The 15639-nt window shown below is 51.3% G+C and overlaps 1 protein-coding gene across 2 annotated transcripts; it reads right to left on the minus strand.

The window, feature by feature from the left end:
- Window positions 1–7901: 7901 nt before the first annotated feature.
- Nol12 (nucleolar protein 12) lies at window positions 7902–15004 on the minus strand. Of its 2 annotated transcripts, none has more exons than XM_026410160.2 (6): window positions 14339–15004; window positions 12890–12995; window positions 12571–12619; window positions 11972–12114; window positions 8998–9095; window positions 7902–8759 (listed from the first exon to the last, which is right to left on the minus strand). In XM_026410160.2, exons 1-6 carry the CDS (start codon window positions 14422–14424, stop codon window positions 8594–8596), a joined length of 648 nt encoding a protein of 215 aa, XP_026265945.1. In that variant the 5' UTR covers window positions 14425–15004; the 3' UTR covers window positions 7902–8593. The 2 variants fall into 2 exon arrangements, with proteins under 2 accessions (XP_026265945.1, XP_077654813.1); XM_077798687.1 differs by lacking the exon at window positions 14339–15004 and adding an exon at window positions 13833–14136.
- Between the last annotated feature and the right edge of the window lie 635 nt (window positions 15005–15639).

The following is a 15639-nucleotide window of genomic DNA, read 5'->3' on the forward strand; positions in this document are numbered from 1 at the left end:
CTCCCAGGCGCGGTTCCCAGGGGGCCCACGAAGCTGGCACGGTGGATCTTCTCTTTGGTTTATTCAGGCCACAGTGCCCTAAACCGGCTTTAGCCGAGACTTCACCTCTGCGCCTGCTTTTGGAACAGGATATGTAATAGTACCTATGAGAATGAAAACAAACAGTTTGCACGTGGCTCTGGAGGCTGAGGCAGGAGGATCGGGAGTTCAAAGCCAGCTTCAGCAAAAGCAAGGCACTAAGCAACTCAGCGAGACCCTCCTGTCTCTAAATAAAATAGGGTTGGGAATGTGGCTCAGTGGTTGAGTGCCCCTGAGTTCAATCCCTGGTACCACCTCCTCCACCCCCCATCCCTCGTCTAACAAAACAAACAAACAAACAAACCAAAACAAACAAACAAACAAAACACACACACACACACACAAAAAAAAAACTGAAGTGTATCAGAATAGGCACCCAGTAAATACCAAACAGATGCACAGAACTAACACAGCATTGCAGTTGTGGCCTGGGGACCACCAAACATCCCTGCAGGAAGGCTTCAACCTCCACTCCACATTTCCACCAACTGGAGCTCAGGCCCTCCCCACTTTGACGCTGACCTTTGATCTGTACTGTCTGCATACAGGCTCCTGCACCATGCCCTGACATTCAAGAAGACAGTGTCACCTACCAAGGGAGTCCAAGGAGGTCCTGGAGAAGGGGACCTCAGTGAAGGATGTTGTCCTTGACATAGTGACTGAAAAGAGTTGTCAAGTGTCAGATATGAAGGTACAGAAAGTTACTTAGGAAAGCAAGGAATTCATGTTCAACAGAGAATTTGGGAATGTGTGGGTGGAGAGCAATGTGTGCTTTTGGGATCTTAGGCTCTTCTTTTAAAGGAAACCTGGCGATGGGTGTAGTGGGAAGATTCATGGGTACATCAGCCTGGTGATGACAAGACTGTTGGTGGCAGTCTGGCACTTTCAGGACTCTTAGGTTGGCATCTTCTCCACTATCTGATCAATAGATAACACTGGGAAAGTGCCCCAATTGCAAGTTTTGTTTCTCTTTTTTCTCAATCTATTCTAAAAATACCTATATCTGTGGATAATTAATAGTGCACAGGGAAATTTTCAAAAGTGAATAAATTCCCAGTGACTTTGAAAGGGTAACGTTTCTAAGTCGAAAAGCCTAAAGTTAAAATGTAAAGGACCAGGCATTGTAAACCTGCTTCTAAACTGCAAAGCCTGGGTTAAACTCCTGAGGCAGTTAAGACAATGCCCTACTGGTCATTTGGTTGTTTAATAACTTAGGGCTCTATGTAGCCCGGCACATAGGCATCCAGGCCCCAAAACCAATCAGTTTGAATGTGTACCCCGCTTAGAAGTGACCAATCACCCCTGCCCAGCCTGTTCCCGCCAATGAATGTACTAATCAAGTCTAAGAATTATTGTTTGATTTTCCCGAGGTGTATGGTGATTTGTTAAAAGAGACTGTGATGTATGCAAAGCCCCCACCCTCCCCAAAAAGTGTACTTAAGCACTGCTCAACCCCTGCCAGGGGCTCTGGGCTGCTCTCCTTTCTTGAGTGGGCACGGAGCCCCAGCATGCTGATTCAATAAATCCCCTTCTGCCAATTGCATGAGTGGTCTCTTGGTGGTCTCTTTCTCCAACGCTTCGCTGGACCCTTACAACTTCACACCTACAATCCCACTACTTACAAGTTCAAGGCCAGATTCAGCAACTTAGTGAGATCCTGTCTCAAAACTTAAAAATAAAGGGCTGGGAATGTAGTTCAGTGACAAAGCACCCCTGGTTCAATCCTCAGTACAGGAATAAATACACAAGTAAAAGACCATCGTGAAGATTTGTAGATTTTCCAGAAATGTGGGAGTGACAGGACTGGGAGAGAGAACTAGCTTGGGGATAAAAGGTACGAATTTTGGAACAAGTCCTTCAGATTAGAGATATAATGTCCTTTTTCTTTCTTTTGTCTCCTTTCTACCTTTTAAAAATATTCTCTGGCTGGGTGTGGTGGTGTATGCTTGTAATCCCAGTGGCTTGGGAGGCTTAGGCAGGAGGATATTGAGGTCAAAGCCAGCCTCATCAATTTAGTGAGGACATAAGCAACTCAGGGAGACCTGGTCTCTAAATAAAATATTAAAAAATGGGTAGGGGGTCCTGGACTGTGGCTCAGCACTAGAGCGCTTGCCTAGCATGCGTGAGGCACTGAGTTTGATCCTCGGCACCACATAAAAATGAAAACATAAAATAAAGGTATTGTGTCCATCAACAACTAAAACAAATATTTAAAAAGGGGGTTTGGGGATGTGGCTTAGTGGATTCAATCCCACTATCCAAAATCAATTCTACCGCAATAGTTATTGTAGGGTAACCAGCACCCCTCCAGGGTAGGTTCCTGATCAGGAGGTGTGAGCCACCTGGGCATAAAAGTCGGAAATAATTAGTAAGAAATAGAGATGGAACCAGATATTAGATATAAGAAGAGGAGCCTGGACAAGGTTTCAGTGGGAGGAAGGGTGGGGTTTGGTGCTTGCTTCTCCATGTGGCAGGGTCTTGCAGTAAACAGGTTGATTGGCATTTTGGCAAGCCACACCCACCTCCAAGAGGCTGTGTGGCTCCAGCAGGTCACCCCATCTCTGATGCTGTGCTGAACTTGCAGTGGAGCTGGGTAGGAAGTCCCATGAACCGGGCGTTCTCAAACCAGCCGGGTTGCTACTGGGAATTCCCAACACCAAGCTTTCCTCCTAATGGCTTCCAGATTGCTTTAGTCCATGCACATGGCTCAGTTCACATATGGGTCATGGATGGCTTCCAGCCAATATTCACCTGAAGGACTAAGGGCTAAGGTCCCCATTCCACAGCCACTGAAGATCAGAGAAGTTAACTAACTTGCCAGTATCACACGGTTAGTAAGTGGCAGAGCCAGGCCTAACACCCCTGTGAGTCACCACAGATCATCTTCATTTGCTGATTCATCAGACCTTCGCCTGTGACTGGAACATGCTAGGCCACGGAGGGTACAGGGGAGAGGAGATAAGAATCAAACGTGACTCCTTCCAAGGTGAGGGGCCTCCTGATCAGTGAGAGAAACGGAATCCTGAAGGGGTCATCCTGGCCCAGCATGGAACTGGGTAAAACACACCCACTTAACAAGGGCCACAAGCTTCCTGCCTGGTCCCTCTTACTCCAAGCAGCAGAGGCTAGAGAGACCCCCCTCAGGAAGTGCTCATCTCCCCCTTGTGCTTCCTGGCTGGTGATCTTGAAGAACGGGACTTGCCTCCTCTGAGCCTAGGGTGCTTGGGTTGAGTTTGAAGCACAGGGTGTGGCCGCGGCTCTCTGCCCCCACCCGCAAGCAAAACCTAGAGCCAACTCAAGGCGGCAATGAGGACAAGTCATTTATTAAATATTTACGGAGCCCCTTTGTCAGTTATCAGGACAGTCGGCAAACAAAGGCTCAATCTGCTTCTCTGGTGCAGAGAAGGGCTTTTAGCAATCCAGTGACAGCAGCCCTCCCCTTGCAAAGCCTCTCTCTTGCTATACATGGGCATGCTGATGCCCATGCTGTCCAGGGCACAGGGAGAACAGCCTTGTTCCCATTTTATCATAGGGACAGGGAAGGCTTCTTGGAGGCGGTGGCCCAGAGGCAGGGAGGGTGAGCAGGGCTGGGACCAAGGCTGCGAGCAGTCTGTATCATCTGAGGGCTCCTAGGAAGAGGGCTCCCGGACTGCCTATCTCCAAGCAGGCAGCAACCTGGGTGAGCCAGAGCACCTGCCCGCACAGCCAAAGGAAGGTCAGCACCTTGAAGTTGGGAACCCTGGAGGGGACAGAGGCCGAGGTCACCCTGACACAGGGACCCTCTCTTCCAGCTCCTGACCTCACCTTGCCCACAGGGTGCTCAGGCCACCTCAAAAGAACCTGCTAGAAGAGATTCCTTCCCTTAGTGGACTGAGCCAAACTCCCAGGAACCACGGCCATCGCTCCTCGCTGTCCCAGAGCAGGGCCTGCCCGAGAGGGACCTGAGGGAGGGTAATGTCTGCAGATCCCCATCACAGCCTTGTACATTTGGCTTTGGGGGTAGAATCTTCTGGTTGCCAACCAACACCTCTTCTCCTATTAGTAGCATAATCCTCAATTTTATTTACTTTTGTACTGGGGACTGAACCCAAGGGTGCTCTTCTGCTCTACCACTGAGCTGCATCCCACTTCTATTTTTTGAGACAAGTTCTCACTAAATTGCCAAGGCTGGCCTTGAACTTGTGATTCTCCTTCTTCAGTCTCCCATATTGCTAGGATCACAGGAGGGTGCCACCCCCTGTAATCCCCAATTTCCTTTTTTTTTTACATGTACTTTTTTTTTGCATTACAATTCTTATTACCTATATACCACAAATTTTCATATTTCTGTTAGTATATGAAGTAGGTTGACACTCAATTGGAGTCTTCCTACATGTACTTTGGATGATGATGTCCATCACATTCCACCATCCTTGCTAATCCCCTGCCTCCTCCCTGCCCCCCTCCTCTGCCCTATCTAGAATTCATCTATTCCTCCCATGTTCTCCCTCCCTACCCCACTATGAGTCAGCCTCCTTATATCAGAGAAAACACTCGGCATTTGTTCTTTTGGGATTAGCTAACTTCACTTAGCATTATCCTCTCCAACGCTATCCATTTACCTGCAAATGCCATGATTTTATTCTCTTTTATTGCTGAGTAATATTCCATTGTGGATATATGCCACATTTTTTTTTTTTATCCATTCATCCACTGAAGGGCATCTAGGTTGGCTCTACAGTTTAGCTATGGTGAATTGTGCTGCTATAAACATTGATGTGGCTGTGTCCCTGTAGTATGCTGTTTTTAAGACCTTTGGGTATAGTCCGAGGAGTGGGATAGCTGGGTCAAATGGTGGTTCCATTCCCAGTCTTCCAAGGAATCTCCGTACTACTTTCCATATTGGCTGCACCAATTTGCAGTCCCACCAGCAATGTATGAGTGTACCTTTTCCCCCACATCCTCGCCAACACTTATTGTCTTCATAATAGCTGTCATTCTGACTGGAGTGAGATGATATCTTACAGTAGTTTGGATTTGCATTTCTCTGATTGCTAGAGATGATGAGCATTTTTTCATATATTTGCAGATTGATTGTATATCCTCTTCTGAGAAGTGGCTGTTCAGGTCTATTTGTTGACGGGGTTATTTGGTTTGGTTTTTTTTTTTTTTTTTTTTTTTTTTGCCCTTAGCTTTTTGAGTTCTTTATATCTGATGTGTGAGGGGTAAAGATTTGCTCCCAGGATGTAGGTAGGCTTTCTGTTCACCTCACAGATTGTTTCTTTTGCTGAGAAAAAAGTTTTTAGTTTGATTCGTCCCATTTATTGGTTCTTGGTTTTAATTCTTTGCTATAGGAGTCTTATTAAGGAAGTTGGGACCTAATCCACATGATGAAGATTAGGGCCTGTTGAGAGCCATAACCAAGTAGGAATGACGCATGGCAATTTCCTTGTCAGCCTACCCAGTGTTGCTTAGCGGGAGGACTCTCCATTGTGGAAATGGGCTTGCCTTGGACCCAGGTCATTTGCAGTGACATTGCATCAATGTTTGAGAGTTTTGATTTGAAAGGTGACCTTGCTCAGGGATTAGGGCGGATCCGGGTTTAGGGTGGTGGACCCTGCTGGGAATAGGGCATATCCTGCTGCCTCAGGCGCCTGCTCCTTGAGTTCCCATTGAGTTCTCCCGGGATTCAGAGGGTATTTGGTCCGTATTTGGTATGGTGGAGGATGGATTTTTCCCAGAACATGCATGTAGAGTGCCGGTGAGAGTTCGGGAATAAAGAATTGCTGTTTGAATCTACAAGGCTATGAGTGGCTCGTGATTTTGTGCCCAGCCAGACTGCGGCAAGGGCCTACTTGTAATCCCCGATATTCATCCCGTATTTGGTTTCCCAGGAAAGGCCAAAGTCCCCAGCCTCTTTTGCAGCCAGGACTTCCTTCCTCCACCCTACCCACCCCTGCACCCAGGCCTTTGCCTTCCGCCTGGCCAACAAAACCCAAGTGTTGAGAGTTCTTAAAAGTAGAGTCATATCCTTCTTACCTTCTCCTTCATCCTGCCAGCTGAAATGCAGATTTGATGGCTGCAGCTCAAGCAGCCATCTTGGACTATGAGGCAGAAGCCATGTGTTAAGAATGGCATAAAAACTAAAACACTGGTAGAGAATCCCTGGGTTCAATCCCCAGTACCACAAAAACAAACAACTAAACGCCAACCTTCCCAGCTCCAAGCTGGTAACCTCCTATGTCTGCCAACTAGAGAATTAGTTGTTTCTTAGTTTTGTTTGATACATACAGCTAAAACCCTTTTAAATTTTATTTATTATTATTATTATTGTGTGTGTGGTTCTGGGGTTGAATCTAAGGATATTACCACCGAGCTACATCCCTAGCTCTTTTTCTATTTTTTCTTGGGACAGAGTCTTGCTAAACTGCCCAAGCCTCAAACATGAGATCCTCCCGCTCCGGAGTGGATGGGGTTACAGCATGTACCACAGGCCCAGGTGGAACCTTTTTTTCCTTCAGCCCTGAGGATTGGACCCAGGGTCTCAGTGCTCCAGCACGGAGCTGCATCTCCAGCCCTTTTATTTTGAGACAGGATCTTGCTAATTTCCCAGGCTGGTCTCAAACTTGCTATCCTCTGCCTCAGCCTCCTGAGTTGCTGCGATTACAGGTGTGCACCACCGTGCCTGGCTTCACCCATCTTGAAACTCCTAGAGGCCCAAGTCGTCCCCCAGGATGGAGGACAACAGGAAGGGAGTTTCAACTCTGTGGTCCCTGATCCCAGGTTAGCTAAACCACTGTCACTCAATTTTCTGGCTGGCTGGAAACACCTTGGCACACATGGGAGGGGCAGGTCGGGACTTAACACTTGTAGACAAGGAAAACTGTGTGATGGGCAGGGCCTGGAGTCCGGACCTGTGATGTCTCAGCTGAGACAGCGACAGAAGACACACCCTGAAGTGTCCAGTGTGGCCAAGTGGCTCAAGCAGGTGGTCTTGCTTTGGCCCTGAGGGAGGTGTTTTGTCATCTTCTATAAAGCTGCCCACGGTGGTCTGCAGGGTGAGACCCACCCCCACTCTGGGCCGAGTACCAGAACCCCCTGGAGGGCCTGGAAACAGGTGCATCTGCGCAGCAGGGAAGCAGCCAAGAGGAGTCACCCCACCCCAGGCACAGGAGGAAGGCAGGAAGGAGCCTGAGGCCTTCCAGCCAGGAGCCTGATCCCATGCCTGGGCGTGGCCTTCAGACGTGAACTAGCTGTCATTAGACACCCCTGGGTGGGTTCTGGTGGCCAAGGAGGGAGGCCAGGTTCCCTAGGAATGGCTTGAGCCATGGCTCCTGAGCCTGCCTGCCAGAAGGGTACAGCTGCTCCTGGCACCCCCAGTGGAGTTGGGGGAGACCCATCCTTGATTCCCTCCCATGTTCTGAGGTGAAGCCTGTGGCCCCCCAGGCGCTGCCCTGCACCATCTCCCACACTAGCCCGCGGGCTTTCCTGGGAGCTGGGAATACGACTTATCCTGCCAGGACTCACGCTGCGCCAAGAGGGAGCACAGCTGCCTTCTGAAGCCACAGCGTAGCTCTCTCTGGAAAGAATATGAAGTGGCAGCCCTGGGCGATGGCCCGGGTGGGTCAGCTCTGGAGGGGCCCGCACCGTGCTGGTTGGGAGCACCATGCTGGTTGGGATGTACTTTCTTTAACAACTGAGGACGCTGGGGTGGGGCTCAGCGGTACAGCTACCTAGCACTGGGATCCCTGGGTTCCAGCCCAGCCCCACCCAAACATACATACAAACAAACAAAATGAAAGAAAGAAAAAGCCGAGGATCAAGGATCAATGAATGCTCCTTTGTTGGGCCCTGGGAGCTGCTGGCAGCCTGAAGTGGTCCCAGATCTGGGTTCTCCATCACCTCAGCTCCAGCTGAGGAGCCTGATGAGGCCTGGGGAAGTCTGAGAGGAGGGCAGGGCCTGCCACTGTCCAGCCACCCAGAGCAGCAGGTGGACTCTGGACTTTGCCATGGACATGCAAGAGGGACCCAGAGCTAACACAACCTTAGCACACCCTCAGGGAGAGATGCCGGAAAATGAGGATGGGCCCCCGCCCCAGCCATTTCCACCACCCCAGACGCCAGCCCTTGGGACGTGGAGACAAGTGCCCTGGGAATAGGGTGGAGGGGCAAGGGCTGAGGGCACACCAGCATCCAGCCAGGGGGCACAGGCCCCAAATTCACCCAAGATTGGCCTTTCCTGACCAAACCACAAGGCACACATTTGGAGTTTCAAAAATCTGATGAGTTCCAGACAGGGGTACATTTGGGAAGATGCCTGACCTGGTTCTGAAGTCCCCTGCTGGGGCCAGCTCTCAGCTGCCTGCTCCTTCCGGGGTTCAGGCCCCAGAGTGGTCCTTGGACAAGGACAGTCCCAGGCCTGAGAGCCCTCAAGTTTGGCTGTGGAGCCACCACCTCAGTGCGCAGGTTACAGGATGGCCAAGCTGAGGCAGGACAGGACCTGCAGCCCAGGCTGGCACTGCTGGGCTCTCAGGGGTCACTCCCCGTTATGCCGGGATTTGCCTGTCAGCCGGCGGCGCTGGGTCTTGCTGGTGCGGGTGGCACTCGGGGGCTTCTTGGTGGAGTCCTGTGCCCGTCGGGGACGTTTCCTCTTGACCTTTTTCCGGCTGTGGGCATGCAGCGACGCTGTGAGGGAGGAGATCCTGTGGAGGGTGGAGGGGTGAGGCCCGGCCTCAGTGGGCCCTGGGAATAGGGTGGGGGGGGCAAGGGCTGGGCTGGGGGCACACCATCATCCAGCCAGGGGGGACAGGCCCCAAATTCACCCCAAGGTTGACCTTTCCTGACTCCAGAGCATCTGCAGTCCCACACCTGGCGCCCTAGCTTCCCCCCACAGGCCAGCAGGAGGTATCTCCACAGGCATGGTGACAAGCCAGGGCTCACCGCTGAGACAGCAGGGGGTCTTTGGACTTCCTGGGTAAGGCTCTGGTTGGTTTCTCCACAGACGACATCTCCTCCTTGGACCCGTCCCCAGCACCTGGCTAGAAAAGCACAGGAGAAGAACTGTCACAGAAAGTGGATGGGGCTGGGGACGCAGCTCAGTTGGTAGAGAGCTCGCCTCCCGTGCATGAGGGCCGGGGTTCAATGCCCAGCACCACAAAACACAAAAAAAGGGGAGTGGATGGATAGGGACCAGGCTGGACACCCTAAGTGAGCATGTCCAGTGGTGGGCATGGCCTGCTGCCGAACAGGCGTGGAGCCAGGCCAGAGAAGGCCTTGGCCAGATGGCCCACATCCACCCGAAAACCAAGATCACACAGGGGACAGCCCTATTTCAAAGTCCTCCCTGCCTCAGCTTGTAGCTTACACGACAGTCGAACACTCATGAATAAAAAGTGAGCAAACAGGTGACAGGACTGGTCCCTGCATCAGATCTCACACAGGGGCCAGCACAGTGGCAGATGAGAGCGAGATCCTTACGGACAACACAAGGCGGTGGCTTCGGGCAGGACGCTGCCACCATGGGACGCAGGTGGGTCTCTATACCCAGGTTCACACTCAACTGAAAATATTTGGGAAAAAAATTATTGCTTCTGTGTTGAACACGACAGACTTTTTTCTGGTCTGACTTTTTTCGGTAAACAACACAGTGAACTATGCACCTTTCACCGGGCTGGTATTAGACATCACGAGCCATCTAGAGACTATTTTATTCAAGGGACACAGACACAGGCAGATCTTGGAATCGGAAGTCCTGGAACCAATCCTCCTTAGCCGCAGAGGGACAACTGCACATAATAAATCCTGAGGCGAACCAGGCAGATGCAACTGTGATTGCAAGTGGTGTTTCATGAAACAAGGTTACATGTACTCACGAGGAAGCTTTCTGCTATTTTCAATTACATTCTTTTTTATTTTTATTTTTTTGGTACCAGGGGTTGAACCTAGAGGCATTTAACCACTGAGCCACATTCCCAGCCCCCTTTTTATTTTTTCCTTTCAGACAGAGTCTCACTAAGTTGTTTAGGGCCTTGTTAAATTGCCAAGGCTGGCCTTGAACTTGTGATCTTCCAGGCTCAGCCCCCTGAGCTGCAGGATTACAGGTGTGCCCGCTACCCGTATCAATTATATTCTTTTCTTTTCATTATTTTTGCCGTGCTGGGGATGGAAGCCAGGGCCCCGTGCATGCTGAGCAAGCACTTTACCACTAAGCTACCTCCTTAGTCCCTCTTTTTTTTTTTTTTAAAGAGAGAGTGAGAGAGGAGAGACAGAGAGAGAGAGAGAGAGAGAATTTTTAATATTTATTTTCTAGTTATCGGCGGACACAACATCTTTGTTGGTATGTGGTGCTGAGGATCGAACCCGGGCCGCACGCATGCCAGGCGAGCGCTACCACTTGGGCCACATCCCCAGCCCTCTTTTTCTTTAATATTTGTTTTTTATTTATAGTTGGAGACAATACCTTTATTTCATTTATTTTTATGTGGTACTGAGGATCAAACCCAGGGCCTCACACATGCTAGGCGAGCGCTCTACCGTTCAGCTACAATACCAGCCCCCTGCCCCTCTTTTTAATGCTGTGAACTTCTGATGATTCACAACCCACAGGTTGAAAACTCATGCTCAGTGTACACAGATGTGCCGTGTTACTGTTGCTTATCACACCAGGGGAACAATCACAACAAACAGCAATCTTTGACTGAGCACTCATTGCTGGGCAGGCAAGGTACCAAGCGATTCACATGGATTGGATTCATCCCCTTTTGAGGATTGAACCCTGGGTCACCACAAAGATGTATCCTTTTTTTTTTTTTTAACTTAAAAAAAGAAAAAGTGTGTGTGTGTGTGTATGTATGTATGTGTGTGTGTGTGTGTGTGTATATATATATATATATATATATATATATATATACACATATTTATTTATTTATTTATATTTGTAGTTGGACACAATACCTTTATTTTATTTATTTATTTATATGTGGTGCTGACGATCGAACCAGTGCCTCGCAAGTGCTAGGCGAGTGCTCTACTGCTGAGCCACAACCCCACTCTCCCCTTTTCATTTTTTAAAACAGGGTTTAAGTGGCTGAGGCTGTCCTCAAACTGATGGATTTCCTGCCTCAGCCCCCAGAGCTGCTGGGATTACAGGTGAGTGCCACACCACACCTGGCTGGAGTCACCACTTTTATCTTCAGAGCAATGCCACATGGCAAATGCTATCATGAGCAGCTTCCAGTTTATGGATGGAAACAGGGAAGAAGGCAAGTCAAAGAAACTTGCCCAAGCTGGCTGCGGTGGCCCACACCTCTAATCCCAGTGGCTTGGGGGCTAAGGCAGGAGGATCGCAAGTTCAAAGCCAGCCTCAACAACTTATGAATCCCTAAACAACTCAGCAAGACCCTGTCTCTAAATAAAAATATAAAAAAGCACCCCTGGGGGGCGGGGGATATAGCTCAGTTGGTAGAGTGCTTGCCTCGCATGCACAAGGCCCTGAGTTCAATCCCCAGCAACACAAAAATAAATAAATAAACACCCCTGGGGGCTGGGGATGTGGCTCAAGCGGTAGCGCGCTCGCCTGGCATGCGTGTGGCCCGGGTTCGATCCTCAGCACCACATACCAACAAAGATGTTGTGTCCGCCGAAAACTAAAAAATAAATATTAAAAAATTCTCTCTCTCTCCTCTCTCACTCTCTCTCTTTAAAAAAAAAAAAAAAAAAAAAAAAAAAAACACCCCTGGGTTCAATCCCTGGTACCAAAAAAAAAAAAAGAAAGAAACTTGCAGTTCCTTTACTGCCCAGTGGCGCAGCCAGGGACTAAAGGGTCCAGACCGCAAGAGCTCCTTGCACTGCGATACCTGTGACATGGGCAGTATCCGGCAACCCCATGACGAGCATGCCCCAGGGCAGGACCCACCTCAGGCAGGGGTAGTCCGAGCAGTCGGGCTCCAGAGAGGTCCAGGTCGCTGATGGTGGTCACGGTGACTGTGTGGTTGGGGTGGTCATACTGCACAGACTCTGTCTTTGCCGTCACAAGCCGGTCTAGCTCATCTGCCTCCTCTGCAGGGCAGCCACAGATCAGGCCTCAGCCCCAGAACAAGCAACCGAGCTGCAGCCTCCCTCCCAAGCCTGGACTGCAGGGGCCCTTCCACCCTGGCCCAGAGCCTGGCCTGCAGACAGATGTTATCAATTACCCACTCTTCCCTCCTTGCTCTAGGCCAGACCCCATTCACAAACTCTGTGATACCAGAGCTGCCACCGCCCCTCCCTCCAACTAGTTCCTCCAGTCCTTGGAAACTGGGTTCTGCTCAGGCCCAGTTTACCATGAGGTTTGGGTCTCCTCCTGGTCTCTGATCCACTGTGCTTAGAGATATGTGAGGCCCACCCCTGGTGCCCAGGTCATCACCAAGACCCCTGAAGCTAAGGAGGTCACCTGTGCAGTTTTCACCCTCTCCCCCCAACACCAGAAGCCCAGCCTCCCTGGTTGTTCTCCAGGTCAGCCCAAGGAGGACTCACCCAGCGCCTCCTCTCTCTCTGCCAGCATCTTCAAGTATTCTTGGTGGCGCTAAGGGCACATGGGAAGGGCACAGTGAGTATGGCCTCTCCTTCAGTCTAAGCAGGGGCACTGCTGACCTCAGGGCATGTGGACCACGGCTGATAGTTCAAGGTCAGGAGGAGACTCCATCCTCCACCTTCCCCAGTCCCAGGCCAGAGTCTCTCCCTGTATAAAGGGCTTCTCAGTCCTGTCCTGCCCCACACCCCTCCACCTTCCCTGTGGCCGTCTCTATCAGGGCCATCTGGGGCTGTAAGTCCCCCTCCATCCACCTTCCTTCACCTCCTCCCGGAGCTTCTTCTGCTCTTCCTTCAGCCGCTGCTTAATCTCCTCGATGGCTGCCTTCTTCCGCTCCACTTTCCGCTTGTGGAAGCCGGTCAGGTACTCCCTACAGGAAGGAAGAGTTTGGAGGAGATAAGGAAAGAACTGGCTTAGGAAGAGAGCACAGCCAGTGCTGCACCATGTGTGTAGGGCTCTACCCACCAACCCTCCTCTCACCTCACCTGTAGGGATCAAGCCCCATTAACAGAGAGGGACATGGAGGCACACAGTCTAGGTTACTTGCCCCAGGTCACACAGAGTACAGTCATGCACCATTTAATGATAAGAACACAGTCTGAGAAATGAGTTGCTAGGTAATTGTGTTGTTGTTTACATATCACAAAGTATATTTACACCAACTTAAATAGTATAGTCTACTACACATGGAGGTGGCATGGTACACCATCATTACGTGGGCCATCACTACCAAATCATCATTATGGAACATCTGATTGTGTAAGCTGTTTTTCTTTTTTTTGTTTGTTGTTTTTGTAGCAGGGATTGAACCCGGGGTGCTCTACTACTAAGCCTCATCCCCAGCACTTTTTATTTTTTATTTTGAGACAGGGCCTCACCAGGTTGCTGAGGCTGGCCTCAGTCTCCCAAGCCATAGGGTTAAAGGTGTGCGCCATCGCACGGAGCTGGACGGTCTAAGTTTAGCAAAATATGAGATATGTTGCCTCTTTGCACTCTACACTCTCCAGAACTCTCAGCTTCAAACAAGAGCTGATAGTGGACACATAGAACTGGCTGAGGCCCCTTTTATACTGGCAAATATCACCGCTCAGGGAATTGAGCCACTTCCGGCAGGGCTTTCAGGAACACCAGATCTGCAGAAGTTCTCCACTGAACCAACACCCACTTCCCCAGGCCCCTGGCCCCACCCTAGGACCTGCTGATTTACCCTCGGAGTTTCCGGGTGAGACCCAGGCATTTCGCTCCCTACCCCTGCCCTTTTACATCTCCTAGTGCCGGCTGCTCTTTAGGTCAGAACCGTTTGGTTCTGACGCCCAGCACTGGGTTTTTCGCGGGGTGGCCACCCTGTGCCATTTGTCTAGCGGGGCGCTGGGCCTGGGGCACTGCAGGAGCTCAACAGGCGTCTGGGGAGTGAATGAAAGCAGAGAAGCCACTCTCGTTTCATTGGCTCATCCATCATCAGCGACGGCTGAGCGCCTCCTGGGCGCAGGGTCGGCGGAGCCAGCTGGACTACCGAGGTCCGAGCTGCGGCTCTAGGCGAGCAGGGGGAGAGCGTGCCACCCCAACGGGCGGAGCTAGCCGAGCCCGAAGGACAGTCTGGCCACGCCCCGGGGCGGGGCCGGAAGAGCTCTCCACGCGGGCGGGCGCGACCCGGACCTGACCTAGGCCTCGCCGGGTAGCCCGAGGGGGACGCTCTCCCGCCCTGCCACTCACCGCCGCTTCTCTTCATCGAAGCTGAGAACGAGCCGGGGACGCCGGTCGTCGCCATCTCGCTGCTTCTTTTTCTTGTTGCGACCCATAATGCTGAGGTTCCCACCAGCACAGCTTCCTATATCGCCTAAGAGACTTCCGGGTGTAGCGTTCGCGGCCTTCCGGGTGCACTTCGCAAAGTGGACCCGCCGTTCCGCCCGTCAGGCCCCGCCTTTTAAAGGGGCCTCCTGTTCTGTCTCCTCCCGCAGTGGGTTGTATTCGGGTTATGGTCCTGCCAGACCCCATGCCTCGGACAGTGACTGCCGCTAGAGGGCGCTCAACGTGGAGTTATTCGTGAATGGCCAAAATTCTCTGGTCCTAATTTAGGTCTGATGCCAAATGGTTGGTGATTTCCATGAGAGCCAAACTGCTTGGATTTGTAGTCTGGTATCCCACCTACAGGCTTGTGACCCAGGACCAGTTGCCTTCCTTGTGTTTCATTCACCCTATTTCTAAAATGGCGATAACTTTCGTGACTTTGTAGGTTTATTGTAGGACAGTGCTTCTGGAGCTGACATGCACTAGATCACATGCAGGGCTTGCAGGTGTGGAGGTGCCCGGCTGTAATCCCAGCAGCTTCGGAAGCCGAGACAGGAGGATCGCAGGTTCAAAGCCAGCCTCAGCAAGAGTGAGGCGCTAAGCAACTCAGTGAGATCCTGTTTCAAAATAAAATATAAAATAGGGCAGGGGGTGTGAGTGTGTACTGTGCGCACACGAAGAAGCAAACTTATTTCTGAGAGAAGGGACTGGGGCAAGGCTGGAACTTGAACCTGGTTCCTTGGCCTCCTTGTCCAGCTCTCTGGGCCACTGGTCTGAGGGACATTGGCCCAGTAGCCAACATGCCCCCTCCCCCACTCAGAGTGGCTGTAGATCAAGCGGGAAGGCCCGGCTTGATAAACAGAAAGCTGCCTCTCTCGCCCCCTTCCCTCTCCATAGTCATTCATTTGGACTTCGGGCTGAGGCATGTTCCCAGAGCAGCCGTCGCCCCTGCTTTACAGAGGACAATGCAGAGGCTCCGAAAGGGAAAATGACTTGGCCAAAGCCACACAATAAGCGATGGGATCAGAGCTGCCCACTGCCCGCAGCCCTGGACACAGAGCAGCTCGACCTTCCCAGGGCTTCTTCTCGGGCTCAGAGAATGAGTGAGGCAGCTGCTGGCCTGGGACCCAGGTGGCAGGCTCTGCAGGGTCACCCCTCTCCCAGCCCAGCCCCAGCCACAGGTCCTATGGGGCTCGGGAGGCCACATCCATGAATGTACCCAGTGC

Source organism: Urocitellus parryii, chromosome 5 (assembly GCF_045843805.1).
Source record: "Urocitellus parryii isolate mUroPar1 chromosome 5, mUroPar1.hap1, whole genome shotgun sequence".
Classification (NCBI taxonomy): Eukaryota; Metazoa; Chordata; class Mammalia; order Rodentia; family Sciuridae; genus Urocitellus; species Urocitellus parryii.